General features: G+C 44.2%; 1 protein-coding gene across 11 annotated transcripts in view; it reads right to left on the bottom strand.

Annotated features, from left to right (window-relative positions):
* CNST (consortin, connexin sorting protein) overlaps nt 1-18,581 on the bottom strand; it is a 121,703-nt gene that overhangs the window by 80,096 nt on the left and 23,026 nt on the right. For 9 of the 11 annotated variants that reach the window (XM_043512270.1, XM_038393970.2, XM_038393967.2 and 6 more), the window contains one exon: nt 14,566-15,001. In XM_043512270.1, the coding sequence (XP_043368205.1) occupies nt 14,566-14,950 (385 nt within the window). In that variant the 5' untranslated portion in view covers nt 14,951-15,001. Of the gene's footprint in view, nt 1-14,565; nt 15,002-17,264; nt 17,449-18,581 lie in introns of all 11 variants that reach the window. The other 2 variants (XM_038393969.2, XM_043512272.1) reach the window with 1 other exon arrangement.

The following is an 18,581-nucleotide window of genomic DNA, read 5'->3' as shown; positions in this document are numbered from 1 at the left end:
TGATGACGACAGCACCTCCTTTGTCAGCCTTTTTGATTATGATGTCAGAGTTGTTTCTGAGGCTGTGGATGGCACTGTGTTCTGCATGGCTGAGGTTATGGGGTAAGCGATGCTGCTTTTCCACAATTTCAGCTCGTGCACGTCGGCGGAAGCAGTCTATGTAGAAATCCAGGCTGCTCTTTCGACCTTCAGGAGGAGTCCACCCAGAATCCTTCTTTTTGTAGTGTTGGCAGGAAGGTCTCTGTGGGTTAATATGTTGGTCAGAGGTGTGTTGGAAATATTCCTTGAGTCGGAGACGTCGAAAATAGGATTCTAGGTCACCACAGAACTGTATAATGTTCGTGGGGGTGGAGGGGCAAAAGGAGAGGCCCCGAGATAGGACAGATTCTTCCGCTGGGCTAAGAGTATAGTTGAATAGATTAACAATATTGCTGGGTGGGTTACAGGAACCATTGTTGTAATCTATCCAACTATACTCTTAGCCCAGCGGAAGAATCTGTCCTATCTCGGGGCCTCTCCTTTTGCCCCTCCACCCCCACGAACATGATACAGTTCTGTGGTGACCTAGAATCCTATTTTCGACGTCTCCGACTCAAGGAATATTTCCAACACACCTCTGACCAACATATTAACCCACAGAGACCTTCCTGCCAACACTACAAAAAGAAGGATTCTGGGTGGACTCCTCCTGAAGGTCGAAACAGCAGCCTGGATTTCTACATAGACTGCTTCCGCCGACGTGCACGAGCTGAAATTGTGGAAAAGCAGCATCGCTTACCCCATAACCTCAGCCATGCAGAACACAGTGCCATCCACAGCCTCAGAAACAACTCTGACATCATAATCAAAAAGGCTGACAAAGGAGGTGCTGTCGTCATCATGAATAGGTCGGAGTATGAACAAGAGGCTACTAGGCAGCTCTCCAACACCACTTTCTACAAGCCATTACCCTCTGATCCCACTGAGAGTTACCAAAAGAAACTACAGCATTTGCTCAAGAAACTCCCTGAAAAAGCACAAGAACAAATCCGCACAGACACACCCCTAGAACCCCGACCTGGGATATTCTATCTGCTACCCAAGATCCATAAACCTGGAAATCCTGGACGCCCCATCATCTCAGGCATTGGCACCCTGACAGCAGGATTGTCTGGCTATGTAGACTCCCTCCTCAGGCCCTTCGTTACCAGCACTCCCAGCTATCTTCGAGACACCACCGATTTCCTGAGGAAACTACAGTCCATTGGTGATCTTCCTAAAAACACCATCCTAGCCACTATGGATGTAGAAGCCCTCTACACCAACATTCCACACAAAGATGGACTACAAGCCGTCAGGAACAGTATCCCCGATACTGTCACGGCTAACCTGGTGGCAGAACTTTGTGACTTTGTCCTGACCCATAACTATTTCACATTTGGTGACAATGTATACCTTCAAATCAGCGGCACTGCGATGGGTACCCGCATGGCCCCACAGTATGCCAACATTTTTATGGCTGACTTAGAACAACGCTTCCTCAGCTCTCGTCCCCTAATGCCCCTACTCTACTTGCGCTACATTGATGACATCTTCATCATCTGGACCCATGGAAAAGAAGCTCTTGAGGAATTCCACCATGATTTCAACAGTTTCCATCCCACCATCAACCTCAGTCTGGACCAGTCCACACAAGAGATCCACTTCCTGGACACTACGGTGCTAATAAGCGATGGTCACATAAACACCACCCTATATCGGAAACCTACTGACCGCTATTCCTACCTACATGCCTCTAGCTTTCATCCAGATCATACCACTCGATCCATTGTCTACAGCCAAGCGCTACGATATAACCGCATTTGCTCCAACCCCTCAGACAGAGACAAACACCTACAAGATCTCTATCATGCATTCCTACAACTACAATACCCACCTGCTGAAGTGAAGAAACAGATTGACAGAGCCAGAAGAGTACCCAGAAGTCACCTACTACAGGACAGGCCCAACAAAGAAAACAACAGAACGCCACTAGCCATCACCTTCAGCCCCCAACTAAAACCTCTCCAACGCATCATCAAGGATCTACAACCTATCCTGAAGGACGAGCCATCGCTCTCTCAGATCTTGGGAGACAGACCAGTCCTTGCTTACAGACAGCCCCCCAATCTGAAGCAAATACTCACCAGCAAGCACACACCACACAACAGAACCACTAACCCAGGAACCTATCCTTGCAACAAAGCCCGTTGCCAACTCTGTCCACATATCTATTCGGGGGATACCATCATAGGGCCTAATCACATCAGCCACACTATCAGAGGCTCGTTCACCTGCGCATCTACCAATGTGATATATGCCATCATGTGCCAGCAATGCCCCTCTGCCATGTACATTGGCCAAACTGGACAGTCTCTACGTAAAAGAATGAATGGACACAAATCAGACGTCAAGAATTATAACATTCAAAAACCAGTTGGAGAACACTTCAATCTCTCTGGTCACTCGATCACAGACCTAAGAGTGGCTATACTTCAACAAAAAAGCTTCAAAAACAGACTCCAACGAGAGACTGCTGAATTGGAATTAATTTGCAAACTGGATACAATTAACTTAGGCTTGAATAGAGACTGGGAATGGATGAGTCATTACACTAAGTAAAACTATTTCCCCATGGTATTTCTCCCTCCCACCCCACCCCCCACTGTTCCTCTGATATTCTTGTTAACTGCTGGAATTAGCCTACCTGCTTGTCACCATGAAAGGTTTTCCTCCTTTCCCCCCCCCTGCTGTTGGTGATGGCTTATCTTAAGTGATCACTCTCCTTACAGTGTGTATGATAAACCCATTGTTTCATGTTCTCTGTGTGTGTGTATATAAATCTCTCCTCTGTTTTTTCCACCAAATGCATCCGATGAAGTGAGCTGTAGCTCACGAAAGCTTATGCTCTAATAAATTTGTTAGTCTCTAAGGTGCCACAAGTACTCCTTTTCTTTTTGCGAATACAGACTAACACGGCTGCTACTCTGAAAGATGCAGAGTGAGCATCTTTACATTATGCTGACATGTTGTTTATAGCGATTCTATTAAATTGAGGAAAGTCTCTGATTGTATACATTTAACAGGTCAGGCATGGCTATCAAATGTTAATATTGAAAAAACATTAGAACATTAGATGGTTTTGCTTGGATTTTTTTTTGCAGATGAATGTACTTTTCTGAATATTGAATAGAAGGTAATCAGATATCTCAACATCTATTTGTGCTCTGACTGTTTTGCTAGGTACATCATTGTGGTGTTAACTTTTCCATAACAACCACCTCCCATTTTTTTTTGAACCATTCCTTTAGAGTTGGATTATTTTTCTTTTTCCAATAGGAGGCTATCAGTAGCCTAGCAACTCCTAGCAGATGTGAGATTAATTTTTCATTTCCTTCTGTGTGACTGTTTCCCCAAGGAAGCCCCAAGAGGATTACCAAAGGATCATTTGGTAATAAATGTCCAAAAATTTGTGATATTTAGTTACAAATTGCATCCCAATACACTCTAATGACAGGACACATCCAACATATATGTATAAAATCTGCTGTTTCACCACAATTTTTCCAACATTTATCCAATTCATTCTCTATCTGTTTTAAACCTAATTGGCGTAAGGTACCATTGAAACAGTAACTGAAAGACATTTTCTTTTATTGTGCTACAGACTCTGGTTGCTGGTCCCCTTTTCCAGATCAAACCCCATTCCTGTGTGGTAATTTGTCTATCCAGATTCTTTTCCCAGTGTTTCATCTATGGACTTTTTTTTCCATTACAAAAGTTGTCTGCAAAGATTGATGTAAATGAGTTATTTTTTGTTTCCAGACACCATCACTTCCATGCATTAGCTTTCTTTGTAAAACAGCTTTTCTAGACAGTTGAGAAACATGTCCAACTTGAAAGTTTAAGTACTATCGGAGAGTGAGCCAGTAAATTAGTTTTGATCTCTAAAGAGGTTCAAAAAGTTTCTTTACAGAATAGTTGATCAACCATTTGTATTCCATGGCTCTCTCAATCTTTAAAGCTATCTGGTTCGTGACTTGGAATATGATCTGGATTATTTGCAATGTGTGTTATTGGCAAGGAAGAATAACGTAGACTAACCTAGAATAAGAAAAGACCAAGAATACACACTGTAACAAGAGTGATCAGATAAGGTGAGCTATTACCATCAGGAGAATGGAGGGGAACCTTTTGTAGTAATAAGCCTTTTGCTCTGTCAGTCTGTTTCTTCACTTCAGCAGGTGGGTACTGTAGTTATAAGAACGCTTAATAGAGACATTGTAGGTGTTGGTCTCTGTCTGAAGGGTTCGACCAAATGCAGTTGTATTGTAGAGCTTGGTTGTAGACAATGGATCGTGTGGTGTGCTCTGGATCAAAGCTGGAGGCATGCAGGTAAGCAGAGTGGTCAGTAGGTTTCTGATATAGGGTGGTGGTTATGTGACCATCGCTTATTAGCACCGTAGTGTCCAGGAAGTGGATTTCTTGTGTGGACTGGTCCAAGCTGAGGTTGATGGTGAGATGAAAATTGTTGAAATCATGGTGGAATTTCTCAAGGGCTTCTTTTCCATGGGTCCAGATGATGTTGATGTCATCAATGTAGCGCAAGTAGAGTAGGGGCGTTAGGGGACAAGAGCTGAGGAAGCGTTGTTCTAAGACAGCCATAAAAATGCTGAAGTGAAGAAACAGATTGACAGAGCCAGAAGAGTACCCAGAAGTTAGCTACTACAGGACAGGCCCAACAAAGAAAACAACAGAACGCCACTAGCCATCACCTTCAGGCCCCAACTAAAACCTCATCAGTGCATCATCAAGGATCTATAACCTATCCTGAAGGACGACCCATCACTCTCACGGATTTTGGGAGACAGGACAGTTCTTGCTTACAGACAGCCCCCCAGTCTGAAGCAAATACTCACCAGCAACCAAACACCACACAACAAAACCACTAACCCAGGAACCTATCCTTGCAACAAAGCCCGTTGCCAACTGTGTCCACATATCTATTGAGGGGGCCACCATAGGGCCTAAGCACCATCATAGGGCCTAAGCACATCAGCCACACTATCAGAGGCTCGTTCACCTGCACATCCACCAATGTGATATATGTCATCATGTGCCAACAATGCCCCTCTGCCATGTACATTGGTCAAACTGGACAGTCTCTACGTAAAAGAACAAATGGACACAAATCAGACGTCAAGAATTATCACATTCAAAAACCAGTCGGAGAGCAGTTCAATCTCTTTGGTCACTCGATTACAGACCTAAAAGTGGCAATTCTTCAACAAAAAAACTTCAAAAACAGACTCCAACGAGAGACTGCGGAATTGGAATTAATTTGCAAACTGGATACAATTAACTTAGGCTTGAATAAAGACTGGGAGTGGATGTGTCATTACACAAAGTAAAACTATTTCCCCATGTTTATTTCTCCCCCCCACTCCCCCCACCCCACCCCCACTGTTCCTCACATGTTCTTGTCAATTGCTGGAAATGGCCCACCATGATTATCACTACAAAAGATTCTCCCCCCCCCGTGATGCTAATAGCTCACCTTACCTGATCACTCTTGTTATAGTGTGTATGGTAACACCCATTGTTTCATGTTCTCTGTGTATATAAAACCTCCCCACTGTATTTTCCACTGCATGCATCCGATGAAGTGAGCTATAGCTCATGAAAGCTTATGCTCTAATCAATTTGTTAGTCTCTACGGTGCCAGAAGTACTCCTTTTCTTTTTGCGGATACAGACTAACACGGCTCTGAACTATTAACCACTCTTTAACTACTCTGAAAGAGAGGTCTAATGATTATATTACTGTATAATGTTTCTCTATAGAAAAGCTCACTGTTGTAATGATTGTTGTATTGTCTCTGATATTTAGATAGCCAACATTTGTAAACTTGTTAAAATTTGCTAAATAGTTAAAGGGCTCTTTACAGCCAACTGGGCTCATACTGGTTTCTTCACATCAGGATAGTCTGCTGTTGCACCCTAAATATTGGTTTTTAACAACTGCCAACTGTCCTGAATTCCTTTTCCCCTCTTAGGTTTTCTTCCCATGGCATCTACTAGTTCTCAGTTTGTTGAACTCTGCTTTTTTAAGTCCACTGTCTGTATTCTGCTGTTCTTACTCCTTCCTTTTCTTAGATCATGTAATCTCTCATTTCACAATCTCTTTCACCAAAGCTGCTGTCCATCTTTAGATTTGTAACCAACTCCTCCTTGTTGGCCAGAATCAAGTCTTAAATAGCTGCCTGCCCATTTACTTCCCACACCTTCTGAAACAAGAAGTTGTTCCCAACACATTCCAAGAACTTAGCCCCGGTCTCAACTAGGAGTTGAGGTCGAATTTAGCAGCGTTAAATCGATTTAACCCTGCACCCGTCCACACGACGAAGCCCCCCCCCTTTTTTTTTTTGGACTTAAAGGACTCTTAAAATCGATTTTCTTACTCCACCCCTGACAAGGGGATTAGCGCTGAAATCGGCCTTGCTGGGTCGAATTTGGGGTACTGTGGATGCAATTAGATGGTATTGGCCTCCGGGAGCTATCCCAGAGTGCTCCATTGTGACTGCTCTGGACAGTGCTCTCAACTCAGATGCACTGGCCAGGTAGACAGGAAAAGGCCTGCAAACTTTTGAATTTCAATTTCCTGTTTCATCAGTGTGGCAAGCTGCAGATGAGTGCAGAGCTCATCAGCAGAAGTGACCATGATGGAGTCCCAGAATCGCAAAAGAGCTCCAGCATGGACCGAACGGGAGGTACGGGATCTGATCGCTGTATGAGGAGAGGAATCCATGTTATCAGAACTTTGTTCCAGTTTTCAAAATGCCAAAACATTTGTCAAAATCTCCCAGGGCATGAAGGACAGAGGACCCGAAGCAGTGCCGCGTGAAACTTAAGGAGCTGAGGCAAGCCTACCAGAAAACCAGAGAGGCCAACGGCCGCTCCGGGTCAGAGCCCCATACATGCCGCTTCTATGATGAGCTGCATGCCATTTTAGGGGGTTCAGTCACCACTACCCCAGCCGTGTTGTTTGACTCCTTCAATGGAGATGGAGGCAACATGGAATCAGGTTTTGGGGACGAGGAAGATGATGATCATGATGATGAGGTTGTAGATAGCTCACAGCAAGCAAGTGGAGAAATCGGTTTTCCCGACAGCCAGGAACTGTTTCTCACCCTGGACCTGGAGCCAGTACCCTCCAAACCCACCCAAGGCTGCCTCCCGGACCCGCCAGGCGGAGAAGGGACCTCTGGTGAGTGTACCTTTTAAAATAGTATACATGGTTTAAAAGCAAGCATGTTTAATGATTAATTTGCCGTGGCATTTGCGGCTCTCCTGGATGTACTCCCAAAGCCTTTGCAAAAGGTTTCTGGGGAGGGCAGCCTTATTCCATCCACCATGATAGGACACTTTACCACAGCAGGCCAGTACCACGTACTCGGGAATCACTGTAGAACAAAGCATTGCAGTGTATGTTTGCTGGCATTTAAACAACAGCTGTTCTTTATCTCTCTGTGTTATCCTCAGGAGAGTGATATCATTCATGGTCACCTGGTTGAAATAGGGTGCTTTTCTTAAGGGGACATTCAGAGGTGCCCATTCCTGCTGGGCTGTTTGCCTCTGGCTGAACAGAAATGTTCCCCACCGTTAGTCATGGGAAGGGGGGAAGGGGCTAGCCAAGCAGTGCGGGGAGACAAAATATGACCTTGGAACGAAAGCACATGTGCTATGTATATAATGTTAACAGCAAGGTTTACGGTGAAAATGAACCCATTGTTCTATAAAATGTCTTTTTAAATACCACTGTCCCTTTTTTTCCCCTCCACCAGCTGCATGTGTTTCAAGGATCACACGATCTTCTCCTTCCCAGAGGCTAGTGAAGATTAGAAAGCGAAAAAAACACACTCGCGATGAAATGTTCTCTGAGCTCATGCTGTCCTCCCACACTGACAGAGCACAGACGAATGCATGGAGGCAGATAATGTCAGAGTGCAGGAAAGCACAAAATGACCGGGAGGAGAGATGGTGGGCTGAGGAGAGTAAGTGGCGGGCTGAAGAGAGGGCTGAAGCTGAAAGGTGGCAGCAGCGTGATGAGAGGAGGCTGGATTCAATGCTGAGGCTGCTGGAGGATCAAACTAATACACTCTAGTGTATGGCTGAGCTGCAGGAAAGGCAGCTGGAGCACAGACCGCTGCTACAGCCCCTGTGTAACCAACCGCCCTCCTCCCCAAGTTCCATAGCCACCCAGCCACTCCACCCCACAGGATTGCCCAAGCATCAGAAGGCTGGCATTCAATAAGTTTAAAAGTGCTGTGTAGCCTTGTCCTTCCCTCCTCCACCACCCCTCCCAGTGCTTCTCTCCACCACCACCCGTCCTGGGCTACCTTGACAGTTATCCCCCTATTTGTGTGATGAATTAATAAAGAATGCATGAATGTGAAGCAACAATGACTTTATTGCCTCTGCAAGCGGTGATCGAAGGGAGGAGGGGAGGGTGGGTTAGCTTACAGGGAAGTAGAGTGAACCAAGGGGCGGGGGTTTCATCAAGGAGAAACAAACAGAACTTTCACACCATAGCCTGGCCAGTCATGAAACTGGTTTTCAAAGCTTCTCTGATGCGCACTGCACCCTCCTACGCTCTTCTAACCGCCCTGGTGTCTGGCTGCGCGTAACCAGCAGCCAGGCGATTTGCCTCAACCTCCCACCCCGCCATAAACGTCTCCCCCTTACTCTCACAGATATTGTGGAGCGCACAGCAAGCAGTAATAACAATGGGAATATTGTTTTCGCTGATGTCTAACCGAGTCAGTAAACTGCACCAGCACACTTTTAAACGTCCAAATGCACATTCTACCACCATTCTGCACTTGCTCAGCCTGTAGTTGAACAGCTCCTGACTACTGTCCAGGTTGCCTATGTATGGCTTCATGAGCCATGGCATTAAGGCGTAGGCTGGGTCCCCAAGGATAACTATAGGCATTTCAACATCCCCAATGGTTATTTTCTGGTCTGGGAAGAAAGCCCCTTCCTGCAGCTTTTGAAACAGACCAGAGTTCCTGAAGATGCGAGCGTCATATACTTTTCCCGGCCATCCCACCTTGATGTTGGGGAAACATCCTTTGTGATCCACCAGTGCTTGCAGCACTATTGAAAAGTACCCCTTGCGGTTTATGTACTCGCTGGCTTGGTGCTCCGGTGCCAAGATAGGGATATGGGTTCCGTCTATGGCCCCACCACAGTTAGGAAATCCCATTGCAGCAAAGCCATCCACTATGACCTGCACATTTCCCAGGGTCAACTACCCTTGATATCAGCAGATCTTTGATTGCGTTGGCTACTTGCATCACAGCAGCCCCCACAGGAGATTTGCCCATTCCAAATTGATTCCCAACTGACCGGTAGCTGTCTGGCGTTGCAAGCTTCCACAGGGCTATTATCACTCACTTCTCAACTGTGGGGGCTGCTCTCATCTTGGTATTCATGTGCTTCAGGGCAGGGGAAAGCAAGTCACAAAGTTCCATGAAAGTGCCATTATGCATGTGCAAGTTTCACAGTCACTGGGAATCATCCCAGACCTGCAACATTATGCGGTCCCACCAGATTGTGCTAGTTTCCCAGGCCCAGAATTGGAGTTCCACGGCATGAACCTGCCCCATTAGCACCATGATGCCCGCATTGGCAGGGCCCAATGACAGAAGTCTGTGTCCATGCCCTCATCACTCTCGTCACTGCGCTGATGTTGCCTACTCACCCGGTATCGCTTTGCCAGGTTCTGGTGCTGCATATACTGCTGGATAATGTGCGTGGTGTTTAATGTGCTCCTATTTGCCAAAGTGATCTGAGCAGGCTCCATGCTTGCCGTGGTATGGCGTCTGCACAGAAAAAAGGTGCAGAACGATTGTCTGCCGTTGCTCTGACGGAGGGAGGGGCGACTGACAACATGGCTTACAAGGAATTAAATTCAACCAAGGGGGTGGCTTTACATCAAGGAGAAACAAAAACAACTGTCACACAGAATGGCCCCTCAAGGATTGAACTCAAAACCCTGGGTTTAGCAGGCCAATGCTCAACCCACTAAGCTATCCCTCCCTTTGGTATTTCAGGCAGGACTTCACGGAGGGAGGGAGGGAGCGGGGAGCAAATGAATACAAAACAAATCTGGTCTATTTCTTGTTTTGATCTACTCCATCTGTCTTTTACATCTTTGACTGGCTGCACACGGTGCAGAAGGACTGCAAGCCATCCATATCTCCTGCCTGCTCACCAGAAGATGGTACAATAGGACTGCCTGCAGGACTAAAGAGAATGACTTGATTGAGTCACTCCTAATTTAGTCCCTGCACTCATATCTGCCCAGGGGCTTCTGACTGACCTTACCAAGGCAGCCTGGAGCACCTCAGACATGATGAGGATGGTTTTCAGGCCTATTGTACCGTCTGCTGCCACAAGGCAATGGGTTGCTGCTGCTGTGTAGCAATGCAGTACCACGTCTGCCAGCACTCAGGAGACATACGGTGACAGTGAGCTGAGCGGGCTCTATGCTTGCCGTGATATGGCATCTGCACAGGTAACTCAGGAAAAAAGGGACAAAATGATTGTCTGCCATTGCTTTCACAGAGGGAGGGAGGGAGGGCCTGATGACATGTATCCAGAACCACCTGCAACTATGTTTTTTGCCCCATCAGTCATTGGATCTCAACTCAGAATTCCAATGGGCAGTGGAGACTGCAGGAACTGTGGGATAGCTACCCACAGTGCAACACTCCAGAAGTCGACGCTAGCCTCGGTACTGTGGAAGCACTCCGCCGAGTTAATGCACTTAGAGCCTTTTGTGTGGGGACACACACAATAGACTATATAAAAACGATTTCTAAGAAACCAACTTCTATAAATTCAACCTAATTTCATAGTGTAGACATACCCTTACTGTGTTTTCCCATATTCCTTTTCCAACAGATATCTGGGTATTTGAAATTCCCCATTACCACCACGTCTTGTGTTTTGGATATTTCTGTTATTTGTTCTAGAAATGCCTCATCACCTCCTCTTCCTGATTTGGTGGTCTACAATAGACCCCAACCATGACATCACCCTTGTTTTTTCCCTCTTCTGTCTTCATCCAGAGACTTTCAACTGGGCTGCATCACACCTCCTCTTGGACCTCAGAACAAGTGTATATGTTGATGTATAATGTAATAACTGCTCCTTTTTCCCCCCTGCCAGTCCTTCCTGAACAACCTATCCCCCTCTATGCCAATATTCCAGCCATGAGATTTATCGCACCAAATCTCTGTGATGCCAATTAAGTCATAATTTGGCTTGTGAACTTAGAATTCCAGTTCTTCCACCTACGCCTCATACTCCTTACATTTGTGTACTAACATCTAAAATGTTGAGCGGATTCCCCCAATGTTTTCCCTCTTGTTGCTCCTATTCACCCTACTGTAGTCTTCCATTTCATCCCCAACTTTCAGCCCCCTGTGAAGGTCAACTTTTTTAAATACTTACCTGTGTGCTTTTGTCACCTGCCCCCTTTGAACCTAGTTTAAAGCCCACTGCACTAGATTGGTGAGTTGGTGTCCCAAAATGCTCTTCCCCTTCATTAGATGGGCCCCATCTCTTCCCAGAAGTCCTCCTTCAGGGAACAGCATCCCATGATCAAGAAAGCCAAAGGACTCTTGTTGGCATCATCTGTGTAGCCATGCATTCATCTCCACGATGCATCTGTCCCTGCCTGGGCCCTTTCCCTCAGCTGGCAGGGTGCAAAAGGCCACCACCTGTGACTCTGACTCCTTCACCCTCACTCCCAGAGACCTATAGTCACTACTGATCTGCTCAGGATCATACATGGCAGCATCATTAATGCCCACATCTCTAAACAAATATGGATGAAATCAAAATGCTAACACTAGAATCCATCTGTCAAAACACACTCTATATCAGGGATCGGTAACCTCTGGCATGCAGCCCATCAGAGAAAGCGCCTGGCAGGCCAGGCCATTTTTTTTTTTTTTTTTTAACCTGCCGCGTCCACAGGTTCGGCCGATCGCAGCTCCCACTGGCTGCAGTTTGCCGTTCCAGGCCAATGTGGGCTGTGGGAAGGAGAGGCCAGTGCATCCCTTGGCCCGCGCCAAAGGTTGCCGATCCCTGCTCTACACTCAAGTTACCTTAATTCTAAAATCATCAGCTTCTGGTTTGTTTACACTTGTATGGATTTAAGATCTTATCTCTGACACAAGTCTTTTGAATGCATGCATGCTTTAAACTATATTCTTTTCTGCTTGCATTTAGTGCTCATTTGTCTTCAGATCTATTACTGAACCAAAATATTTCAAATCCAAGCTTTGGTACGTCTCTCCCAAGAGAAAAGAAAGGGAGACGCCCCACTGCCACAAAGAAACGCTTGGAGAAGCCTCCTGAAGATGAACTGGCACAAACACTATGGAGGCAAACTTTTTTCCAAAGAAATAACTATAAGTAGTGAGAGGCTATTGTTGGAGTGTTTCTTTGGATAGTGAGGGAGGATGGGAGTGAGAGAGGAACACAGACTTTCATAGGGGGCAGTTTTCATAAGTTCAGATAAATATCCAAACTTCTAGATATTTATCCAAATCATAAATCTCCTTAGGCCTTGAATTAGGATACTAATAAGAAAACAACTCAAAATTCAACAAAATGCACACCCAATCTCACTGGCAGACCACAGCTTCCCTTCTCCTCCACCGTATCTGGGTTTCTTTAAAAAATCGTTCAAGGAAAATGTTACAAAACACTGGAAAGAATTCTTGGACACAGTGAATAAAGTGTTATAAAACCACCCACCAGAATGTGTTTGTAAAACCTTGGTTTGAAAACATGTATTTCTAGGGAAAAACAAAATGATTATTTAGTGGGTAGCTTTGGTGGGGCAAGATGAAAAAAGTGACTTTAAAAATGCCTGGTCCTGTACATGGCTAGTCAGTTTAGCTGTTAATTCTCAGCCGAGTGCCCAAAAATTTCAACAAGAGAAAAAAAAATTGTAGAAAAACACCAGCCTGGGCACTGCTGAATCATATCTAACGCCCTTTAAACAATCCTCCAAGATACCAATCAGGTTAAAACAAAATGCACTGTATTCATCAGTATATTTTGCAACACTACAAAAAGTATAAAACCTGACATGGTAAAATCAATATCAACACAAACAATTTTGCAAAGGGAAGGAACATTTCAAAAAAGCAGAATATGTAATAGAAAATTATTTTAAAAATTATCCTTAGCCACTTAGTTTAAAGATCTAAAGTTAGATTTGGAAGACTGAATTATACAATCTAAAAACTTGGCAGCAGCTTTACACATATTTTATGGACAGTGTGTTACTCAAGATGTACATAGTAGAAGTATTTATTAAGCTTGGGAAACCTAAGTAAATTCTGGTAATAGCAGTCCAAGATCAAGATATTTTGTGACTGAAGCCAAGTTTTCAAATGCTGATGCCTTAATAGGACACCAAAATCTTGCTCTTGAATATTCAAATAATCAAGAAACATGTTCTCTGTATTTGGACTTCAGGCAGAAATTCACTTCGTAATTTATCCATTCATTTATTTCACCAGTGTACTGTTTACTGTCTCTCACTGGTTTAGATTTTGAGCTCTGAAGGTAGGGACAGTCTGTACTTTATATCTGGTTTACTATTGTCAGCATGTCAACAAACACACCTCTACCCTGATATAACATGGTCCTTGGGAACCCCAAAAAAATCTTACCATATCATAGGTGAGACCGCATTATATCGGGATAGGGAGAGAAACCCTCCCCGCCCCAGCTCACCTCCGCTCTGCCTCCGCCTCCTCCCCTGAGTACGCCACCACCTCTCTGCTTCTCCCCCCCTCTCTTCCAGGCTCTCTGTGCCAATCAGCTGTTTGGCACGGGAAGCCTAGAAGGAAGCGGGGGGAGGGGGGGGAAGAGCGCAGCAGTGGTGGCGCGTTCAGGGGAGGAGGCGGAGGTGAGCTGGGGCGGGGAGCGGTTCCTCTGCGCCCTCCCCCCCCCCGGTTACTTGCTGCGGCCCTCCCCGTGCCGCGCCGCCCCAGCTCACCCCCACTCCGCCTCACGCCAACGCTCCACTTCTCTCACCTCCTTCTCTCCCTCCAAGGCATGCCGTGAATCAGCTGCTGGGCGTGGCAAGCCTAGGGAGGAGGGAGAAGCAGAGCGGCGGTGTGCTCGTGGGAGGAGGCAGAGGTGAGCTGGGGTGGGGGGCTGCAGCAAGCAAGGGGGGGGCATGCAGAGGAAGCATTTGCGGTAACACGAATTCGGATATAACGAGATAAAGCAGCCCCGCTCCCCAGAGCGCTGCTTTACCACGTTATATCTGAAATCACCGTTATATTGGACCGCATTGTATTGGGGTAGAGGTGTAATACCATTTTACTGAAAGTTGTTGCAGTTAAAAACAAGTGTATACATTAGTTCTAAATGCGACTGACTCATGAATAGAACTAGAGCTTCATTATTTAAAACAAAACAAACAAGAACATATAATTTTTGAAAGTACCTGTAGATTTTCTAAAGGAGTCTTTTTTGCAAGTTGGTCTTTTTCCATCCGTCCATTTTTCTATAACAGGCTTTTCCTCTCTATGAATGTCCATATGGAAATTTTCAGAGTTCTTCTCAGTCTCATCTTCTTTGCAACTTGGTGTACAGTCTCCACTGTCCAGATTTTCATTGTTATTGATATTGTCCTGCTCAACCTTTTCATGCATTCCCATTGCACTGTCACTGCTGGTCAGGACCTCACTCCTGTCACCATCAAGTTGATTTTCATTTTCATCAGATGAAGAAGCCAAACGAGTTTCCACATTTCCCACACTGTCACCAGCATCAAGTCTGTCCTTTGAATCTATCAGTAGATCATTTGTAGGAAATTCTCCGTCATCCATTAGAGCGTCTCTTGTTGAACAGCTTAAACGCTGTCAAAACAGTTCTTAGGTCTAAAATATAACATCAGAAAATATTAACCAATATGGAAGAGAGGGTCTTTATGTCTAATTTTAGCCAATATGGAATTAAGCTAGCCAAGGCAAGTATTCCTCAAAAATGTTAAGAGGCCCTTAATATAGCAGCACTACTGCCACATCACAACACATATAACAAGGTATCTCTACATGTTAAAACCATATTTTATGTACATTGTCAATACTGCTCTGGAAGACAGGAGGCTACATTGTGGGCCTTTTTACTGGAATCAATTATATATTTGTATGTACATATGTACGTATGTGTTCTCCACAGTAGTATTCACAATATTATCAGTAACCAGGAAATAAACTCCTTATCTACATTTTTAAACAAATAAAATGAAACCATTTTTATTGCATAAAGAGATGTGATTCGGCTGAGGTAAAAAAAGGCCAGTGAAGAATAAAGAGGTGGGAGACAAACAAGAGAACTCCTATTTCTGCCAGAAACAATATCATTTCAGATATGCAAAATAGCACTGTTACAACAGTTAAATATACAGGAAAATTGTTTACTGAATTAAATTATCACACTGTTTTCAAGAAAACATTAAACATATTTTAACCACACAAAGCAGCAGATAGAGCTTTAAGAAACAAACCCCTCCCATATAACTGAGGTCAATTTTGCCTTTTTGTGCATACATAGTTCCAATGAATGCTGAAATTAAATTGATATGTACAAAAGGATAAAGTAGACCCCAACAAGAGAAAGTTGTACTGTTCTTACTGAGGTAATTCTATATTTGTACTGACTGCTTACTTCTTTGGCTTTTACAAACATCGCAGTGCTGATGACCTAAGTTATCAAGGCATCATAATGATCCATCACTCCAATACATACACTCGATAAAAATAATCCGAAGTGTTTAAATAATAAACCTAAAAATGCACTGCACAGTTGTATTAAAGCAAAGTTTAGAAAAAATTCCAAACATTTTAAGGACACACACACACACAAAAAAGAAGACATTTTACAGAACAAGCCATAAGCAGAATACTTTATCCAGATTTACGTAATGGCCCTTAAGAAATCAACATTTCAGATGAAATACAGACTTAATAAAGTGTGCCTGTGATTTTGTTTTGCTTTACTTTTAAGTATTTTTCAGTGGAACAAAAGATTGAGTGGCGCCTAAGGAACCCTAGATTTAAAGAGAACATTGGAGGGTCAAATTCACTAACCTGACACAAGGAATTGTCAATACTGCCATCGTGTGCCACCAAGATCTCATGCACACCAGTGAGTACTGAACCTCAGGGAAAGGAGGTAGTTTTCTCACCGTCACCTACCCTTTAGGAACTCTCAATTTTTGGGGGGGAGGGGCAGGGGGAGGGGGGAAGAGGAGCAAGGGAAAAAAACGGATCACCACAGGCAGTAGAGGCTACCAACGGGATTATGTTGAAGCACCATATACATCAGGCTACCAATTCTTAATTTGTAATGAAAGAGGTGTTGGGGCTCAAGCAATTTTTTTTTACAATCGTAACTGATGCAGCAAGCCTAGAGGTGCCAGCACTATGAACTGCCAAGTCTAGAGGTGCAGGAGCTCAGCCCTGGCAAGCTCTGACATAAATTAAGCATTGAGGCTACCCTAATTACACCTGGCCTTCTAGGCCAGTGGTTCTCAAACTTTTTTTTTCCCCACAGACCACTTGAAAATTGCTGAGGGTCTTGGCAGACCACTTAATGATCTTTCCATATGCTGATTGTACCATTAACTAACTATTGTAAAGCACTTTGGATAAAAGCACTGTACAAAAAAACCCCTTAATAATAATAAACTTTTTTGTTCTATAAATAAAAGCACATAATTCATATTTTCACATCAATAATTTTACCTTTCTAATGTGATGGATGTACTCTCTCCCCCCGCCATGGCAGACCCCAAGCTGGGGCTGGGAAGGAGGGGGCGTCTCTCCCTGCCACAGCAGCCCCGAGCTGTGGCTAGGAAGGAGGGCCATCTCTCCCTGGCAGCCACAACCCTGGAGCTGGGGAAAGTCACCTCTTTCTCTGGCCGTCGCAGTCCTGCATATCCCAAATTCCCCCCACCCCCTCTTCTCACCCCACTGTCCCCTCCCACCTATTGCCCACAAGTCCACCACCTCATCTTACATGTGCGTCTTCTCCAGGATCCCGGCACCTAAAAAAACCACTAATTCAGTGGGTGGCCCTTCATTCTCTCGTGTGCGGCCGCCCAGATGTACACCTTAGAGGGAACTATCCATTGATCACCTGAATGGAGCTTGCGGACCACCAATAGTCCATGGACCAGTTTGAGAACCTCTGTTCTAGGCAATACTGCTCACTTTTGGTTCAAGCATTTTCCATTCTGTCCAGCACATCAAAATAACTGTCTATAGCCATCTGGTTTTCTTTTGGAGACAAGGCCTCCAGAAATCTTCTGACAGGGAACATCCTTGAATACATTGTTGTCAAAACAAAAACAAAACAAAAAAAAAACAAACGCTACTGGATGCGTCTAGCTCTATTAAACATTATTTACAAAGCCAAAACCATACAGCATAGGAAATTTGAAATGAAAATAGAATATACAGTCAACCATATTGCACATAAATAAATGAAAGTTAGGAGATTTGTTCATGCTGTTAGAAAGATTTGTTACAGAGCAAAATAAACATAAGATTAAGAAAACTTAAAAGAACCTGTTCTTGGAAGTGGCTTGATTCTCAAAAGAGCTAACAATTTGGAGACTGTATTTGTGACTACCAGAGAATGAGACTTTTCAATAGTTTATTCTCTACCTTCATAATAATAAAAAAAAAACCCACGCATTTTCCCTACTTTTTCTTTTAAAAAAAGCTTGCTTGCACTTCTGACTAGCCATCTTGATTAACTTATTTTAAACACCTCGCCCTTTTTTTGCAACACAAGTTTTGTTGAACAATTGCCATGCAAAAAGAAAAGGAGTACTTGTGGCACCTTAGAGACTAACAAATTTATTAGAGCATAAACTTTTGTGAGCTACAGCTCACTTCATCGGATGCATTTGGTGGAAAAAAATTTTTTTTTCCCACCAAATGCATCCGATGAAGTCAGCTGTAGCTCACGATAGCTTATGCTCTAATAAATTTGTTAGTCTCTAAGGTGCCACAAGTACTCCTTTTCTTTTTGCGAATACAGACTAACACGGCTGCTACTCTGAAAATTGCCATGCAGTGTGCTAGGTTCACTTCTTGTAGGCTAGGTCTCCTTATAGAGTGGTTATTTCCCCCACACTTCTTAGGTATTCCTGGGCCACTTCATTAATTGCTTTCCTACAAGTTTTTCAATAGCTTTCAACGCTTGGGCAGCACAGACTTACCCATATAAAAAACCTCCAACTGCATTTATAGAGATTGTGAAGCTGGGCACATGCCAGGAATGTTATGGTGGCCAGTTGCCAAGGAAACTCATAAGATACACATTCTAGAAGTTTTATTGAGAAGGTGCACATAGGGCTGGAGACACACCATCAGTTTGGTCAGTGCAAGTTATTCCTTTGGTTTGAAAAGGAAGAATTTTGCTTTTGTTAGTCTTCATCAAAAATTG

Source organism: Dermochelys coriacea, chromosome 3, assembly GCF_009764565.3.
Source record: "Dermochelys coriacea isolate rDerCor1 chromosome 3, rDerCor1.pri.v4, whole genome shotgun sequence".
In the NCBI taxonomy this organism is placed as follows: domain Eukaryota; kingdom Metazoa; phylum Chordata; order Testudines; family Dermochelyidae; genus Dermochelys; species Dermochelys coriacea.
Note: the sequence above shows the minus strand (reverse complement) of the source record. Positions and strands in the feature narration are given on the sequence as shown.